The sequence below is a fragment of the Phlebotomus papatasi genome, chromosome 2 (assembly GCF_024763615.1).
Source record: "Phlebotomus papatasi isolate M1 chromosome 2, Ppap_2.1, whole genome shotgun sequence".
NCBI classification, from domain to species: Eukaryota; Metazoa; Arthropoda; class Insecta; order Diptera; family Psychodidae; genus Phlebotomus; species Phlebotomus papatasi.
The window spans coordinates 19,777,873-19,793,887 of record NC_077223.1 but is presented as its reverse complement, the minus strand read 5'-3'; the positions used below and the strand labels follow the sequence as shown (position 1 = coordinate 19,793,887).

At 33.3% G+C, this 16,015-nt stretch overlaps 1 protein-coding gene across 7 annotated transcripts in view; it reads right to left on the bottom strand.

Moving 5' to 3' along the window:
• The window catches only part of LOC129802985 (uncharacterized), a 101,357-nt gene that overhangs the window by 70,249 nt on the left and 15,093 nt on the right, over positions 1 to 16,015 (bottom strand). For all 7 annotated transcript variants that reach the window (XM_055849253.1, XM_055849259.1, XM_055849256.1 and 4 more), the window contains exon 2: positions 8,066 to 9,438. In XM_055849253.1, coding sequence (XP_055705228.1) covers positions 8,066 to 9,430 — 1,365 coding nt within the window. In that variant the 5' untranslated portion in view covers positions 9,431 to 9,438. The remainder of the gene's footprint in view (positions 1 to 8,065; positions 9,439 to 16,015) is intronic.

The following is a 16,015-nucleotide window of genomic DNA, read 5'->3' as shown; positions in this document are numbered from 1 at the left end:
CGCTAAAGCGGCGAGAATGTGCACTTGCACAGTAGGCTTCCGGTAGATTTTCGAAAAGGTTTGGCTTGGTTTTGGAGTGGTTTTGCCTGTTCGAAAGGTTATTACTGAACGGACACAATGAATCACTCAAACGATTGCCCAACATAGCTGAGGAGTATAACACAATTGATTTTCTGATAAAATCGGTTTATAACCAGGTCATAACCGATTGAAACCGGTTCAGTCTTGTCAGAAATTCCAAGACCTTTCCAGCGAACTAAACATAATACAATTCGGTTGAAAAATATGTTCTCTAGGGCCTTTTTAAGTTTTGATCATGTTAAAACCGTTATTAGAAATGATACAACGGTATTTTCGTATAAGAATGAAATGTCCGCCTGGGTAATTTCTACACAGTAAAAAAATTAACACTATTATAGTGTGTAATCTTTGACACCACTATTATAGTGTTACATTTGGAAAAAGCGTTTAATTTAAAATTATTTAATTTAAAGTTGTTGATTTTCAATATGTTGAACTTGGAATTGTTGAATTTAAAAATTGTTGAATTTTTATGTGTAAATTCAAAAATTGTTGAATTCTGTTTATTGTTGAATTTTCTTTTCATTTCGAAGATTTTGATTTTTTTTTGCCTTGTTAGACATTTTTATTGGTTTTTCCTGTACTCGGTTTCCCCCCCCCCCCCCCCCCCCCCCCCTAATGCGAAATGTTTACATCTGATGCTCGGATCTTCACGATCTTCATGAAATACTTATTATGCATATAAATATTTGATGTTCTATATAACTTTTGCCCAATGAAAAGCATCTCGACTGAAGTATAAGCCTTAATTGGAAATTCAACAATTTTTACACAACTTTTGTTTAAAAATTCAACAAATTTTGTCTCGAAATTCAACAACTTTTATTTAAAAATTTAACAACTTCTGTTTAAAAATTCAACAAATTTGGTTGAAATACACAAGGCTTCATACTATAATAGTGTTAAAAATTATGATCAAACTATAATAGTGTTAATTTTTGACCATGTGACAAAAAATACCATAAAGTTGTGTATTTTTTCACACTATAATAATGTGAAAAACTGTAATCATTCATTTCAAATTAAACAACATTGTTGAAAATTTTTCAACTATAATAGTGGTAATTTTCAATCACGTGACAATAAATCAATTTAAATCACGTGACGTCGCAGGCCGGCATTTCTAGTGCCTTTCAGTCGGGGTAGAGTGTTTTCTTTGTTTTTCTTCTCTTTCTCTTTTCTATTTAAATATTCTGTCTTAATCTATTTTCATTTTCTTTCTTTTTCCTGCACTTTTCTTCCTATCTAATCAGACATTGTAAGAGGGACGGACCCTAATTATGTTTGATTTAAAACAAATAAATAAATTCAAATAAATTCAATAAATTATTAAAATTTTGTGCATTTTTTAAACATTTTTAAATTAAACAACTAAAATGGTCGATTTTGCACTATTATAGTAGTAAAATTTTACACATTTTTTTACTGTGTAATACGTATACAAAAATGAAAAAAATGGCACATGTTTTCAAGTAATCCAAAAAAAATATGGTTTCAGATGGTTTAACTTATGGGGTGTCCCCAGAATGTCCCAAGTATCTATCTCTGACCGTTTGGGCTCTAGACATAGTAACGGTCGGTTCAGATTTCCAAAACATGACCCCTTGGGGAGTAAGAAATCGAAATATTATAACTCTTCAGAGAAAAATATGTCAGAATGCACGAGATTGAAAAACGTAAATTGACTGATCACTTTGATTCCAGTGCATTCTGTAACAGTATGACAATGTCATATGACAAATTTAAATTCTGTTCATGTGATAAATTCGAAAATTTAATTGAAAATCAGATTTTCATCTGTTGCTAAGAGTTTCATAGAAATCTTTGTAATGACCAATCAAAGCTCCCTGCCTAGGCTATAGTAATCCCTCAAAGATCATCTTTTAAGACTTTTTAAGATTAGGTTCCACAAGTTCCACAAAATCACTTTGTAGAAAATGGCTCTAAAAGTTCATTTAATTTCAATGAGCAAATTGTCTTTGGCAAAATTCTTAAATAAATTTCAAATTTCCTATAAGAATTATGCTGATTTATAAATCTCTCACGCTTTCTTGAAGAACTTTATAACGCTAAAATATATCCGCTTTTCCACATTTTGCCCCGTACGATTACTTACTTCATATCGATGAATCAGAATTTATGTTAACTTTCTTTTATAAAATGTTTTTTCATGATAATTTTCCAACAATAGTTCACTGTTTTTAGCAAATTAAATGACAATTAGAATTTGTTGATTTTCATTTAAGAAACGATCTTATTGTCTCCCACAAAAAGCTTCAGGGTGAATAAATGGTGGGGTAAGATGCGAAGATTAGTGATAAGCAAACTTACACACAATTACACAGTATGTGTTTCTAAACAAGATAATTATGTTTAAGAAGAAAATTTGATTGTGTCTGGTTTATACCGGTGCCAGATCTGAGTGTTGCCTTCAGACTCTGTCTGTGTAAATAAGTGGGCGCTTTTTTTTTGTTGTACACACCGATTGCGCAGTGCTAAAGGAAAGCAATTACATGTAGGACACTTTCCTGATAACGCATGATTGTTTTTCTTTTTTTTTCAGCTGTGGCTTAGTTAAGTGGAGTAATATTATTACTCAAATGGGATGCGTAATTGGGTATTTATGCAAAAGGGATATGTTTAATTTTGCATCTAAAGAAAATGAAATAGACAAATATTCTATTGAATAGAGCCTATTAACACCCATTTCTCAACAGTCAGCCTTATTATTCAGTGTTTATTGTATAGTAGCAATGATGGCAAAAATAGATTGCGTCGAGAACGTCGAGAATCAAGTGTTTGAGATTCCACAATCTGCGACTGCGACAATATAGTGCAGTATATCTATTTAATTAATTTCGTATAATATTTCAAATTGTTTTCCCAATTCTTCTTTTACCTCACGACTTTATTGTTATGTCGTCAGTTAAACACGTTAAAAGAATTTAGAAGATATTTCAGTTTTTTTGTATGATTTTGTTCATTAAATGAAAATATTCTATGCAGATTAAAAAATAAAGAAAAAAAGAGAAGATTTTTATATTTTAAAATAAAATAATGGTTACTCTAAATAATTAAGTTGATGATAAGCATATTATCCATTATGTAATTATTAAATTTTAATTGATATAAAATATTCCAAAACGCTATTCAATCAGAGAACGCGAAACTCAAATATTTGATAAGATTAAATATTTAATGACACGTGGTTGATTCTTTACTGTCTCTATACGTTATGAAAAATTTTAGTGAAAATGGAGAATTTTGAAGTGAATCACTCACACTCACACCCTGGACCGTAAATTGATTAGTTGGAAATTGGACAAAATAAACAGGATGATTAACAACCTACTTAGCTACTTTCTAAAAAAAAAAGTTTTGTTAAGCATACACAGAAAAAAATATTTTGTAAAATTGTTCGTAAATGTTTGTGAATTCCTATGGAGGACTTACAAAATGCTCGTGAATCATACAATGCACAAACATGTTCGTAAAATTTTGTATTTTTCACATTGTTCGTAGCATGATCATTTGACGAACATTTTTTGTACTTTTACTAATATTAGTTCGTAAACACACAAAAAATGTTCGTAAAATTTTGTCATTTGTTCGTAAATTTTTGTTTGTCTGGCAATTTTAGAAATTTTCATAAAAATTTCTAAAACTTACAAAATCTAATGAAATTTTTAAAACAAAATTTTCCTCGAAGTTAATGTCGATCTTACTAAATTTTATCAAAATTTCTTGAAATTTACTTGAAACTTTGAAATAATTTTTTTTTTGTTTAATTCGAAACTGCTTCTATGATTTCTTTTATTTTTGGATATGTTTTAGAGGTGCGCATATATCGTTAGAACAAATCTATGCCCTAAAAAGTTGCCATTTTGAATTTTTAAAGGTCAAAGTTTTACGAAGTATAATGGGCCTATTTTTTAGCCGATTTGATTACATTTGGTTTTTTTGGAAAAGTCTCGAAATTCTCAACCCCACTGCATTATCGGTCGCAATTAGTAATCAATCGGTTGAGTACCCGTAAATAACCTATCTTTTTTAAATATATACCGTAAGTGCAGGTCACTTTGCCCCCAGCGGGTGACTTTGACACCCTCCTGTTCGTAAGTTTTTCTTTAATTCTAATGTTTAAAAACGGTTCTCACCGATCAGACATGGTAGATAAGATCGGTAAAAATCATCCTTAAGTTCTAGAAGAAAAGTTTACGAACAGGAGAGTGTCCAAGCCACCTGCAGGGGACAAAGTCACCCGCACTTACGGAACTCTTTTTTTTTCTGTCCGTAAACTTGTTATTCATCTAGAGACCAACCGGTAACGAGCGATATAAACTTTTCGATTTTGAAATGCTTTTGTGATTTATGAATCAATTTCATCGCTAGTAGACCAGTAAGTACCAAAAGATCATGAGAAAAAATAAATCACGGAAAGCTCCATCTCACGAGTTTAAGCATTCCACAAAACTGGGACGTTTTTTCATCTCTTTTTTTTTTAAACTAAAATTTACAGAATTTTGTGAAAATTTTTCTGGAAATAAAATATCCATCTCAGCTTTAATCGTTCTGCTGTAAAGTTGGTCATTCGCGAGTTGTTCGTTTTAAATTCTGAGCCATCGAAAAGGCTCAAAATTAAAATTTTAGTTCCAATTAAATAGCAATAAAATGTAAAAAACGATCCTATCGTCTTTGATGAACGTTTTCTTTATATACGATAATTGCTTAAATTCTTTCAGGAGATTTTTCAAAGTCATAGCGTCAGTTAAATCAGCATTTGTCGTAACTTCCTTTTGACAACTTTTCAGGAGGCGAAATTTTCAGTTCAGCTTTATTTTTCTTAAAAATAAGCCCCGAATGCGATACTTTTGAGTCAAAATAATAAAAGTGGCACTAATAAACTGTGAGTTAACTCGAGAAAATCTTTATGAAATGATTTAAAAGTTAAAATATTGAGAAATATGTTAGAAGAAACACAATAATATTTTATTGTAACTTCCGTCGTTTATAAAGCCGTAACTTCCAATGTAGGGTGGAATCACCAGTTCTCGCCAGTGCCCCACTTCTCGCCACTTACATTGAAATCGCTATTTTTCGCAATTCATGAAATAAATGAATCGCAATTTTTTTGTATTGTTTCTGCTTCTACGCATAGAATCGAAAAATAATTATTATTCGTTTTGGATTCACGATTTTGATCACTTTTTAGAGCAATATTTTAAGCAAGTGCATCGAATCCAACATCTCTTACCAAATGTACTAAGTGTCGTCAAATTTTCATCAGGACAAAAATATCTATTTGGGTAAATAATTTGTCTATTTAATATTTAATTGCACTTGTGGAATACATAAAATTTGTATTTAGTCAATTAATATTTCATTTTATATTATTTTTGTATAAAAATGAGGCATGGCGAGAAGTGGTAATATTCTGGAATTGATTTTACCACCTGTCGCCATATCTTTTCAATAGGCGACGCTAACTTCACTTCGTACATTCTCAGTTGTCAAATCTGCATTGTTTACTTTCTGCAAAAGCCCCATAATTTGATTTCTCAAATAAAAGTGAAGACAAATCATTCAAAGAGAGTAATAATAAAGTGATCACAAGGAACGAGAAATGGTGAATGTATTCTTTTCATAGCATTGCCTAAACTAACCGAGTGTGGTTCTTTTCAAGTGGGTGGCGAGAAGTGGTTACAATTTTTACAAAACTGGCGAAAAGTGGTAAAAAGTGGCGACGAAATGGTTATTTTTGCATTATTAATAAAAATCAGTTTTTTAAGTAGTCCAGCGTTATGTTCTAGGATTATTGTTTTCACGTATCTAGAGCCAATACATCTAAGTAACTTTGTGTCAAATTTGACTTATCTTGTAACAAGGATTCAAAAGTTATGATTAAGATAAGATAAGATAAGATTTTGCCAGGGGTCAGTTCTCCATTTCGGATATTCCGATGCATCCAGGCCACCAATTGGGCCCCTTATGCTTCCCCACTCCTATTCTATCTTATCCCCCGATACGGGTAGCCGCTCTATATCACAGCTCTGTGAGCAGTCAGTGCCGCTACTATATCACAGCATCCCTTCTCGGTGTGTGTTTGGGATCAGTGACAGCGAATATTTGTATCGACTGAAGTACCGCTTTCATGTCGAAACTCGTTTTTGTACCAGCCTCTATTGTTTAGGTGGTTCACTTTTTTTTGCCAATATGCACCATTGACATTACTGTTCATTCATTCACTGGACGAATTCAAAGCCCATATGGCATGAGAAATCTTTTTCTGCTGCTGCTCAGCTTTGAACCCCAGACCTCGCAGTCATAGAGCTACTACTCTATCCACTGACCCACTCGAGGCCCAAAGTTATGATTAAATGAATTTAATTTTTTCCTAAACATGGCGATAGCCGGTTATTCCACCCTATGGAGATTCTTGAAGTTACGACAATTTTTTAAAATGCATTATATCAATTTCAATTATTCTAGTGATAATAAATGCCTTTATTTGACTAAATTAGTCAATTAAACTGTTATTCATGTCACTAAAAGCTTTTATTTCGTAACTTTTGTTGAATAAATTTTGAGCGCCACGTTGCTTGTTTTGTTTTGAATTAATGACAGATAGGCAGGGATTTTTTCTCACTTTTTTCTCGTAAATATTGAATTAAAATGATTTCATGTCACACTATTCGCACTGTCTTTGGATATTTGGAAGAGTTTGTGAACGTTTTATTGAGAAATATAACATTTTTGCTGCAAATTAAAAGACACGCAAACAAGCAAAATAAGTTACGGCAAATGCTGATTACTGAAAATTTTGTATGGAAATTTGTCGTAACTTCCCCAAAAATGGAAGTTACGACAAATTCTGATAAATTTTTCTTAATTAAGGGCACTTACGATAATTTTTGTTTAAAATAATTTTTATTGGGCTTATAGAAGTTTCTTTTTCTCAAGTTCGTTTAATAAACAAAATTACGCTGATTCCAAATATGTATATATCCCAAAGTCGCAAAAATGAAGTTACGATAAATGCTGATTTAACTGACGAAATATCGCTCCTTGGAAATTACAAGGGGCCAACTCAATCTGAGCCATTTTTCAGGAGACAGCATGAAAGAATAAAGTTTGTATAAATAATTATCTCATTTATGTATGTTATTAAAAACAATTTATTTCTTTTCTATTTGTATGAGCATTATTATAAATATCGAAACATACATATTTTTACCTTTCAAAATATGTTTTTTTTATGAGTTAGCTCTTTGTCATTCTAAATGATGCGTAAATTTTCATGAAATTAGAATAACAAGGGATCAACTTGCTTGAGTTAGTCCCCTGTTTCACCAAAAATTTGAACGATAAATCTATTTTGTGCCCCTTGACTTCAAACAAAATCGCGCAAGCAATCATAAAGAGTAAAATTTTGAAAAACTTTTCTAATAACGAAATTTATTGACTCATATCATCTGAAATTTCATTAAATTCTCTGTCTGAGTGTATTAAAACCTCAAAATCGCCAAAAAGTGAGTTGGCCCCTTGTAATTTCCAAGGAGCGGTATGTATGTACGAGTGTGTTTGCATATTACCATTTTATTCATAATCCCGAAACCCTCTGTAGATTTTGGAGATATTTGTAATTTAGTAGTAAAATCCATGTAATAAAATGCCATGAAATATCTAAAACAAAAGAGACTAGTCACCATTTCGAGCACTCTGCAAAGTTTTTTCTTTTAAATAGTTGTAGTATTTTCTTGATTTTTTAACCAAGATTTCCGTTGACTTAAATCTGGTATAAACTGGTATAAATGCAAAAACAATGGTTAGGGAAAATTCTTTCTGCGGTATATTAATGTTATATGGTGCCCATTGATACAGCTGAGCTTATCAGTTTTTATTAAATTTGCATTTTTATCAAACAGAAGCAAATGAAAAATGTAAATATGCTTAAAAAAAAAAGAATGTTATAGAGAATTCTCACCTGAAAATGATGCCACTGCTGCAGCATATGCTGATAGCACAGTTTGCAGGCCTGTATCATGCCTTTGGGATCCTTTGGCCTCGATCGAGCCGGTCTGGGATGGGTTTCACCAAAAATGGGAAAATAGGGTTTATCGCGATCCTTCTGCTCCTTCGGCATCACCGTACTCAATTCCGTGAGACTCCCCCTGCGATACTCCTCACCACAGACATAGCAAACCTCCGTCATGGAATTCTTATCTGGCATGGAGAGATCCAGAATATCTGTCGCTGAGGGCATTGTCGATGATGAATCTGAGCTGCGTGATGACGTATTCCGAAGATCCAGGGCACCCTCTTCGTCCTGCTGAAAGGGCCCCGGAGATGGTTGAAGGGTATTATAGGGAGATTGGGTTTTCAGCATTTGCTGCTGACTGGACATTTGCTGGGCTGCAGCATCAACCTGAGCAGCAGCAGCTGCAGCAGCATTCATATAGCCCAATGATCCCAATTTGTATTTATGATGGGCAAATGATGATGGTCTTATGCTGATGCCCTCATACGAATTTACCCGTGCCGGCTGCTGTTGCTGCTGCTGCTGCTGCTGCTGAAGATTTGTTCCAGCACCAACATTCTCCCTGGACACTGGTCGAGATGTTGGCGTTGGAATCTTCTCATTTCTACTGGACGGTCGATTGTACATGTCTGGCGTACGCTTATAGTATGCCTCCTTGGCCACCGGTGACTCATTGCGTGACGTCGGCCTTATGGGACTCTCATTGCGTGCCACCATTTGACTGGGATACGGTGATAGGTGAGCATGCAGCTGAGGATCTCGAGATGTTGGCCGTGAATCACGCTGACTACCTCCATATTGTTGATACGGCTGTTGCTGTCCACTGGCCAAGTGTTCAGCACTCAATCCCAAAATCTGTGCTGCATACTCACCCTGAACACTCATATCCGCTCCCACATACCCCTTTCCATCCACCCTCTTGAGATGGTACAACCTCTGAGCATACGGACGACCATCGCGCTCATGACTCTCCCATTGCTTCATCAGTAACTTGAAACAGAGAAAACATGCCCGGACAATTGGCTGAGACGGTGATACCGGCGGAAGACCCGTCGGTGGTTCATGACCCTCCAAAAAGGGAAAATTCGGCTCATTGGGTCTCTCCGGATTTGGCCGTACTCTCAAGGGAAATTGCTCAAGAACTCCACGTATTCCACACACAAAGCATATAGACATCACACTATCGGCATTCTCAGTTTGCTGCGATGGATTGTGGTGACCTGATCCCGGATAATGAGGATGTGCCGGAGACTCTGCCTGTGTCAAGGAGCCCCTAAGTTCGTTCTTTATGTAGGCTTTCGCCTTTTCCATGCTCTTCTCTGCAAACAAAAAACCAAAAAAGAGAAACAATTGTATATTTAAAATAAAATCTATTTTTAGTAACACCTTTTAATTATCAACATAATCTTTTTTTTTATTTTATATTGAAGAGACAAGTACAAATGCAGATAACTGCTTTATGACACTTAAAACAATTTGTTTTCAGAGAAAAAAAAACCAATGTAAAGCAGTATTATCTAATAATTCCTTAAATAACAATGCCACTGAGAATTAAGAAATTCCAAATGTCAATTTGACATAGCACGGCTAACACAAGGTAAGGTGTTATATATAGCGCTATACTATAATTCAGGCCTGAGCTAAAAGAAAAGCCGAAGTGAATTTGGCAGTGCCTGTTGGCATTCTTCGAAATACAGTAGACTCTCGCTCAATCGGCTCATTTTCAATTGGGCGTAAAATTTTGTTGACAATTTTCACGTTTAATTATGAAGCTAATTCGCTCAAATTCGCTGTAGTTCTTCCTATTTTATCGTGTTTCTTTATAATTGAGCGCTTTTTGTGAAATTTACAAAGGCTTTGACGCTCAATTATATCACTAAATCTGATGACATTTTGCCCCAAATGCTCAATTCAGAGAGTCTACTGTACAGCGAAAATTCACGTAGAGAAAATGAAAGGTTTTTTTTAATGTGAAAATTGTTTAATTCCCTAGAGTTAAGTCATTTTCACGAGAAAATCCTTTTAATAACTTAGTTGAATACAGTTATTTGGGTTAATTGTAAATACATGTCGATATTACAACAAAAACATTGGGATGAAATTTTGAGCTGGAAGACTCATATTCTTTTGAGCTGTCCCAAAATTCAGGATAGGTTTGAGAAAAACCCTTTGGTATAACACTATTTTGGTTAATAAGGAATGCAAAAGTACATATTAGAAGAAGGGACACGGCCTGCTAATAAGGATAAAATAGAGAAGAAAATATTTTGTCGCATTTCAGAGATTTCTTGCAACTGCAGCACCGCCAAACGTTTGTCAAGTAAGTTATTTGTGTCTCTATCTCTCTCTCTCTCACAATTGAGTTGCGCGCGATTTAAGAACTTTCCATTTGAAGTGATATTTGCATTTAATTTCTTTGTATTTCTGCAAGGTTCAAGTAAAAGGGTGTGTAGTGAACAGCTATCCGTCTTCCGACCAAGATATCAAGAAGACAATTTCTTTCTATATGAGTTTTTATGTCTGTAATGTTTTTTTGGCGCAAAAATATTTATCATGGCACCGTGAATGAGCGGGATTAGTGTTACCAGTACAACTATCTGCAATTTTCATTAAAATTATCAACACAAAATTTCCGATATTACACGACTTTTAACGAGCACAGGTCTGCTATAATTAAAGACATTGTCCAAATAAGTTCTTTATAAGTACTTAAATAAGGCATTTCTTGGGCGAAAGTACCCGGCTAACACAAGGTAAGCTGTTACTAGCGCAATGCTATAATTAAAGGCATTCTAGATGGTCTTAAATAATAATTTAGCACGAGTTCATAAAATAAGCTCTTAATAATTAATTATTAAGTACTTAATTAAGGAATTTTTCGAACGAAAGTAGTGACATCTAGTAGTAAAGTGGAAACTGGAATAGAGAATGCGATGGACACATGTTAACCATTGGTTAGAAAGTGATGAAACAAATTGACATTTCAGAAAAACATAACCACAAAATCTTATTAAATACTTCACAAAGTTGTCTTTAATCTAATGATAAATTTATAAATAGTAAAGAAGTTCAGTGAATTAAGTTAAGTATAATATAACATTTTTCTTTGCAATTTAAATTGGTAAGTGTAACTCAAGGCTCTCCCCGTAGGCCCTATATCTTGTAATCCGGGAATGTTTATTTGCCCACATCTATTAAATTTTTCCTTTTTTGCTCTCAACTTGCGATACGGAAGCTTAAATAATAATAATAATAATTATTATTATTATTATTATTATTTATTGCCAATCTCCATTTTTTGCGTCTGCCTAAACAATAAGTGTCCCATTTTTTGTTAAATTCTCCGTTCAAAGCGTAATCCGGGAGTGTAAATTACATAAAATTATCAAATTTTGATGAATCTATTCTCCAGTGCCACTAGCGCATAATCCGGGAATCGGGAGTGCATACGAGTCCCATAAATTCACGTTTCGGGAGTCTAATTTTTAAAAATTTTTGAATATAATAAATTTTTATTTGATTGTCCTATTGATTTTTTTTCTTTCAGATGCATCTGAAAGACGTCTTAAGAGAAATTTGAGGACAACAACAGTTCCATCCGGCAACAGTTGCAACCAGAGAAAAAAGTGTTGTGCCTGACAACAACAGAGCTGCGATAGCAACGGGTTCATCTTGCCAATTAGGCAAAGTGTAATTTTAAATTTTCATTTATAAATAAACAATATGAAGAATAAAAATACATGTTTTATATGCATTAGGGTAAATATTTAAAAAGTGCTTAGTTGAAAGTCCTTAAATAAAAACTTAGTGAAAATACTTTTCATGTCCTTAAAACAAACTACTTAATTAAGAACTTTAACAGATGCCTTAATTAAGTACTTAGTGTTAAAGCTGAGTCATGCCATATTAGTTTCGCTACGCGCCACAAAGCGCTGACGTTTGCTTCATTTCCATGTATTTTTTTAAGTAGTTGGATGTTCTAGAATTCCTTTAACTTTTAAGTCATTGATTTAAAAACTGATTGCCAAGAAAATATAGAAAATAGTACCAAGATTTTTGACTTCGTCACCAAACAATGATATTATTGAGGCAGAAGGGAGTAGGACGTCCACATGTGATCACCAATGTCAGATAATATCATCATTCGCTACCCAACTGAAAATTACGTCAAGGATAGCGAGGATAGCATTCGTTCTGGCAAAAAGGCTTCACAGAAATTTAGATCCACGAAAAAGTGAATTTTTAGATTCGTTGCCGAAAAGTTAAAAAGTAAGAAAAACAGGAAGTGATTTTCAACCTATACCAGCCTTACAAATCGAATGTAGAAATTGCACCAGAGGATCGTTCTATAAAGCATATGATACATCTAATATTACTATAAAAAGAATAAAAACAGAACTTAGAAAGCAAGAAACCAACGCTGTTTAAATGCTCAAATAGATTCAAGCTGATTCTCGAGAGCATTTAACCCGTAAAATTTGACGATTTTTGCAAATAAGATTATCAATCTTCACGGGCTGAATATTATATACGATCACCCTGAGTCTATTTGATGCTAAAGACTTTCGAAAATTTTTAAAGAATATTGGTCCAGTCTAATATTAAGATCATGGTTTATTCTTAATAATACACCAGTAGGGGAAAGTACTCTCCCTTCGAACGTTCATGCTTTCGAATAATGTGAGTTTTCTTTTATTTTTCCTAAGACACACATTCCTATTAATAAAATTAGTTAGCTTATCGTCAATTATTGATAATTACGCGACAATTATGTATAAATGTCTTAAGGAAGATAAAAGAAATTCACATTATTCGAATTCGAAAGCAGGAACGTTCGAAGGGAGAGTACTTTCCCCTAGTGCTAAGAAATTTTCGAAATCAATATCAAAATATTAAGAACAACTCGTTCTAACTTAGATACGCTCCAATCAGAAGTATCTTAAAAGTGTACGTCTGAGGTGCCATTGGTCACGCAAGTTCGAGCATTCCTCAAAATCGGAACACTTTAACACCATTTTAAAATTTTGATAAAAATACAATTTAAGATAAAATACCTTCCGGACAGCATACCAAAAGCACTTATTCTCGAATAAAGTTATATATAATTTAAAATTCCTTCGGCTTCGGACTATCCATGCGACATGGAGCGCAAAAAATATGAATAACACATGAGAGACACAATCTGCGCACATAAAAAATGCACACTCGTGTCAATTTATAAAGCAAAAAAAAGAAGAGGGAGACTGAAATAAAATTGGCGACTATCAATAAAAATTGAAGACCCCTTTGCCCACAAGAGTCCAGGCTATCTCTATATATGTTTTGTATGTAATAAAATATTTGACTTCTCCCGCCATTTGAACCCTCCTTTCCCTTTTCACCCCATTCATTTTAAACATGATTACACCACACGTTATTTCCAATGCTAACTTCTGGCAAATAAACTAGAGATAGTGACTTTTTTTCTCCGTATTCATCGCTCTCTTACAAATCACATTTTATACATATTTTCCTGTGTCATCTCTCAATCTCTTTGCTCTTTTTTTTGTCTTTTTGAACAACACAATATTATATTCCTTATTCCGCATCTTCAAAGTGTCAAAAGATGATCCCTCACCACGGTGCGACCAATGTGTATATAATGTTTTGTATTATGGGTCAGCTGGGATTGAAATGGTTCATGGCACATGTAAAATGAATAATATCATTTTATAAAGCACATATTTTCATCAAGTGCCTCTTATTTTTCTTACTCATTTTCACCACAAATATAAAAAGATCTCTGGCTGTGTGAATTGTTGCGACATTTGCCGATCATTCACCATTTTTTCTCTCTCTCTTTCTTTCTTCTCTACCGCAGAGTTTCTGAGAGAATAATTTTATTGCTCGAATCCAAGGAGAGAGCAAATGTATATAATTCTTCGATTTTGGGTTACCCAGTTTATAATGGATCACCCCCTACCCAAGTCATTTTTATTTCGACAAAATATTACAAAAAAAATAAAGGTTCTTTACTTGGTTAATAAATGTTCTTATCCATTTGTTCATGTTAAGGATTTATGCGTCAATCGGTTAGAGATAACAATTTATAGTATTCGGAAACCCCACCCCCGTCAATGATTTAAAAAAAAATAAATAAATAAATTTACTATTAATCTGTTATGATTTTAAATGATATAACAAATTAAATTAAATAAATAATTAAATCTTTTACGCTGATTTTTTTATTAAAAATTTTATGAAACATAGATCGGAATGTTTAGAGACATGTTCCATATTTAGTTGAAAATGTAAGTCCCAAAATACTTTTTGGTATTTTTGTTTTTGCTAATTACTTTATTTTTAATTATATATTTAACTATATTTGAGCATATCGTTTTTAAATATTTACAATAAAGTAGTAAAAATAGGTTTTATTACAAACTTGCACTCTGTACCTCGGATCGTCACGAATTTAATCAGGTGTTTCACAGAAAATTGGTTTTATAAATTAAATCTGAATTATTGCAGTGCATTATTATGAGTTAAATAGTAAAAGGTAGCTAATAATTTAAAAAAAAAAAAAATTTTATTTGGAGTAACGATACGGTATTAACCTGACGATCCGAAGAACAGTGCCAATCGCTGGTGCTCTTCCCTTATATGCATAAAATGTAGACCAGGAGTGACATGATGACTTATTGACGATAGCTGTACTTCCTGTGACTAATATATAGATATTTATCAACAGTCACATTCTTTAAAGAATGTCACAATGAATGGCTCGTCACTGCGCAATAAGTCGACATTCACTTAATCTAACAGATATAGATTTGTCGATACTATCGATTCGATAGTGTCGAAAAGTTATCATTAAAGTGAGTTAACTTCGGTAATCCAAGTACTCGCGGATTCGCTCATTCCCTGGCCTTTCCCGGAGCCTTTCAAGGCTTTTCTCACTACATCTCGTTCGTAGAGATGATGCTCCTTTGTTTCTCCAGGCATTTATACAACCTAGTCATCACAAATTTCGAGGAGTAAAATAAGGAGTATCATCTCACTGGTGAATCTCTTCGAAAATTTTCCATTTTTCACACGAAAAATGTAATTCACAAAGCAAACCTCATTTCACCATTAATGCGAATCAACACAATATTCAATAAATATTTAATAATATCACTGAAAAACAGCGAGGAAAAATTGTTAGTACTTCACCACAGCTAAATAAGACTGAAATAAACACGAAGTTCTGTCATATTTCTCGTAAGCAATTGCTCACACTGAATTTTCAACAAAACAATTTTAACTCAAATCATATTCAAAATTTAACGTTTTTAGTGTTAAAATCTTCCAAAAAGAACAAATATTTAGATAGAATTCATTATTCATCAAATATTGAAATAAAAATCCATCATTTTAATCAATTTATTTTTAGTGTCCAATTTTAGCCTCAAAGTGTCCAAATTTAGAAACTGTCCAAAATTATGGGCCTTTCCCCTAAATGCCCTCTACAATAATGTCGAAGAAATCACCAAAATCGGTTAAGCGGTGTCGAGCTAATTGAGGTTATGTTAGTTTTTCGACTATGGCGCCCCTAGCGTTGGGCCTATGAATTTCAAATGTTCATCAAATTTGGTCAAATAGAGCCGAAAATGTAGCGTTTCGAATTTCGCGAATTTTGAGCCCCTATATTAACGGTTCTTTTCTAACCATAACCATAGCGAATCCCCGCAACCTTTTGTAAATTTTACGTTTCAAAACGATTATGGAAAAATACCTAACGAACTATTCGGATTTGTGCAAATCGAGCATCCAGCGAGTATTATATCCCTGTTTATTGCAAATATTTCCCTGATAATAAAATGATAAGATTAAATAAATAAAAAAAAAACATTATCATAACTAAAAAAAATTGTT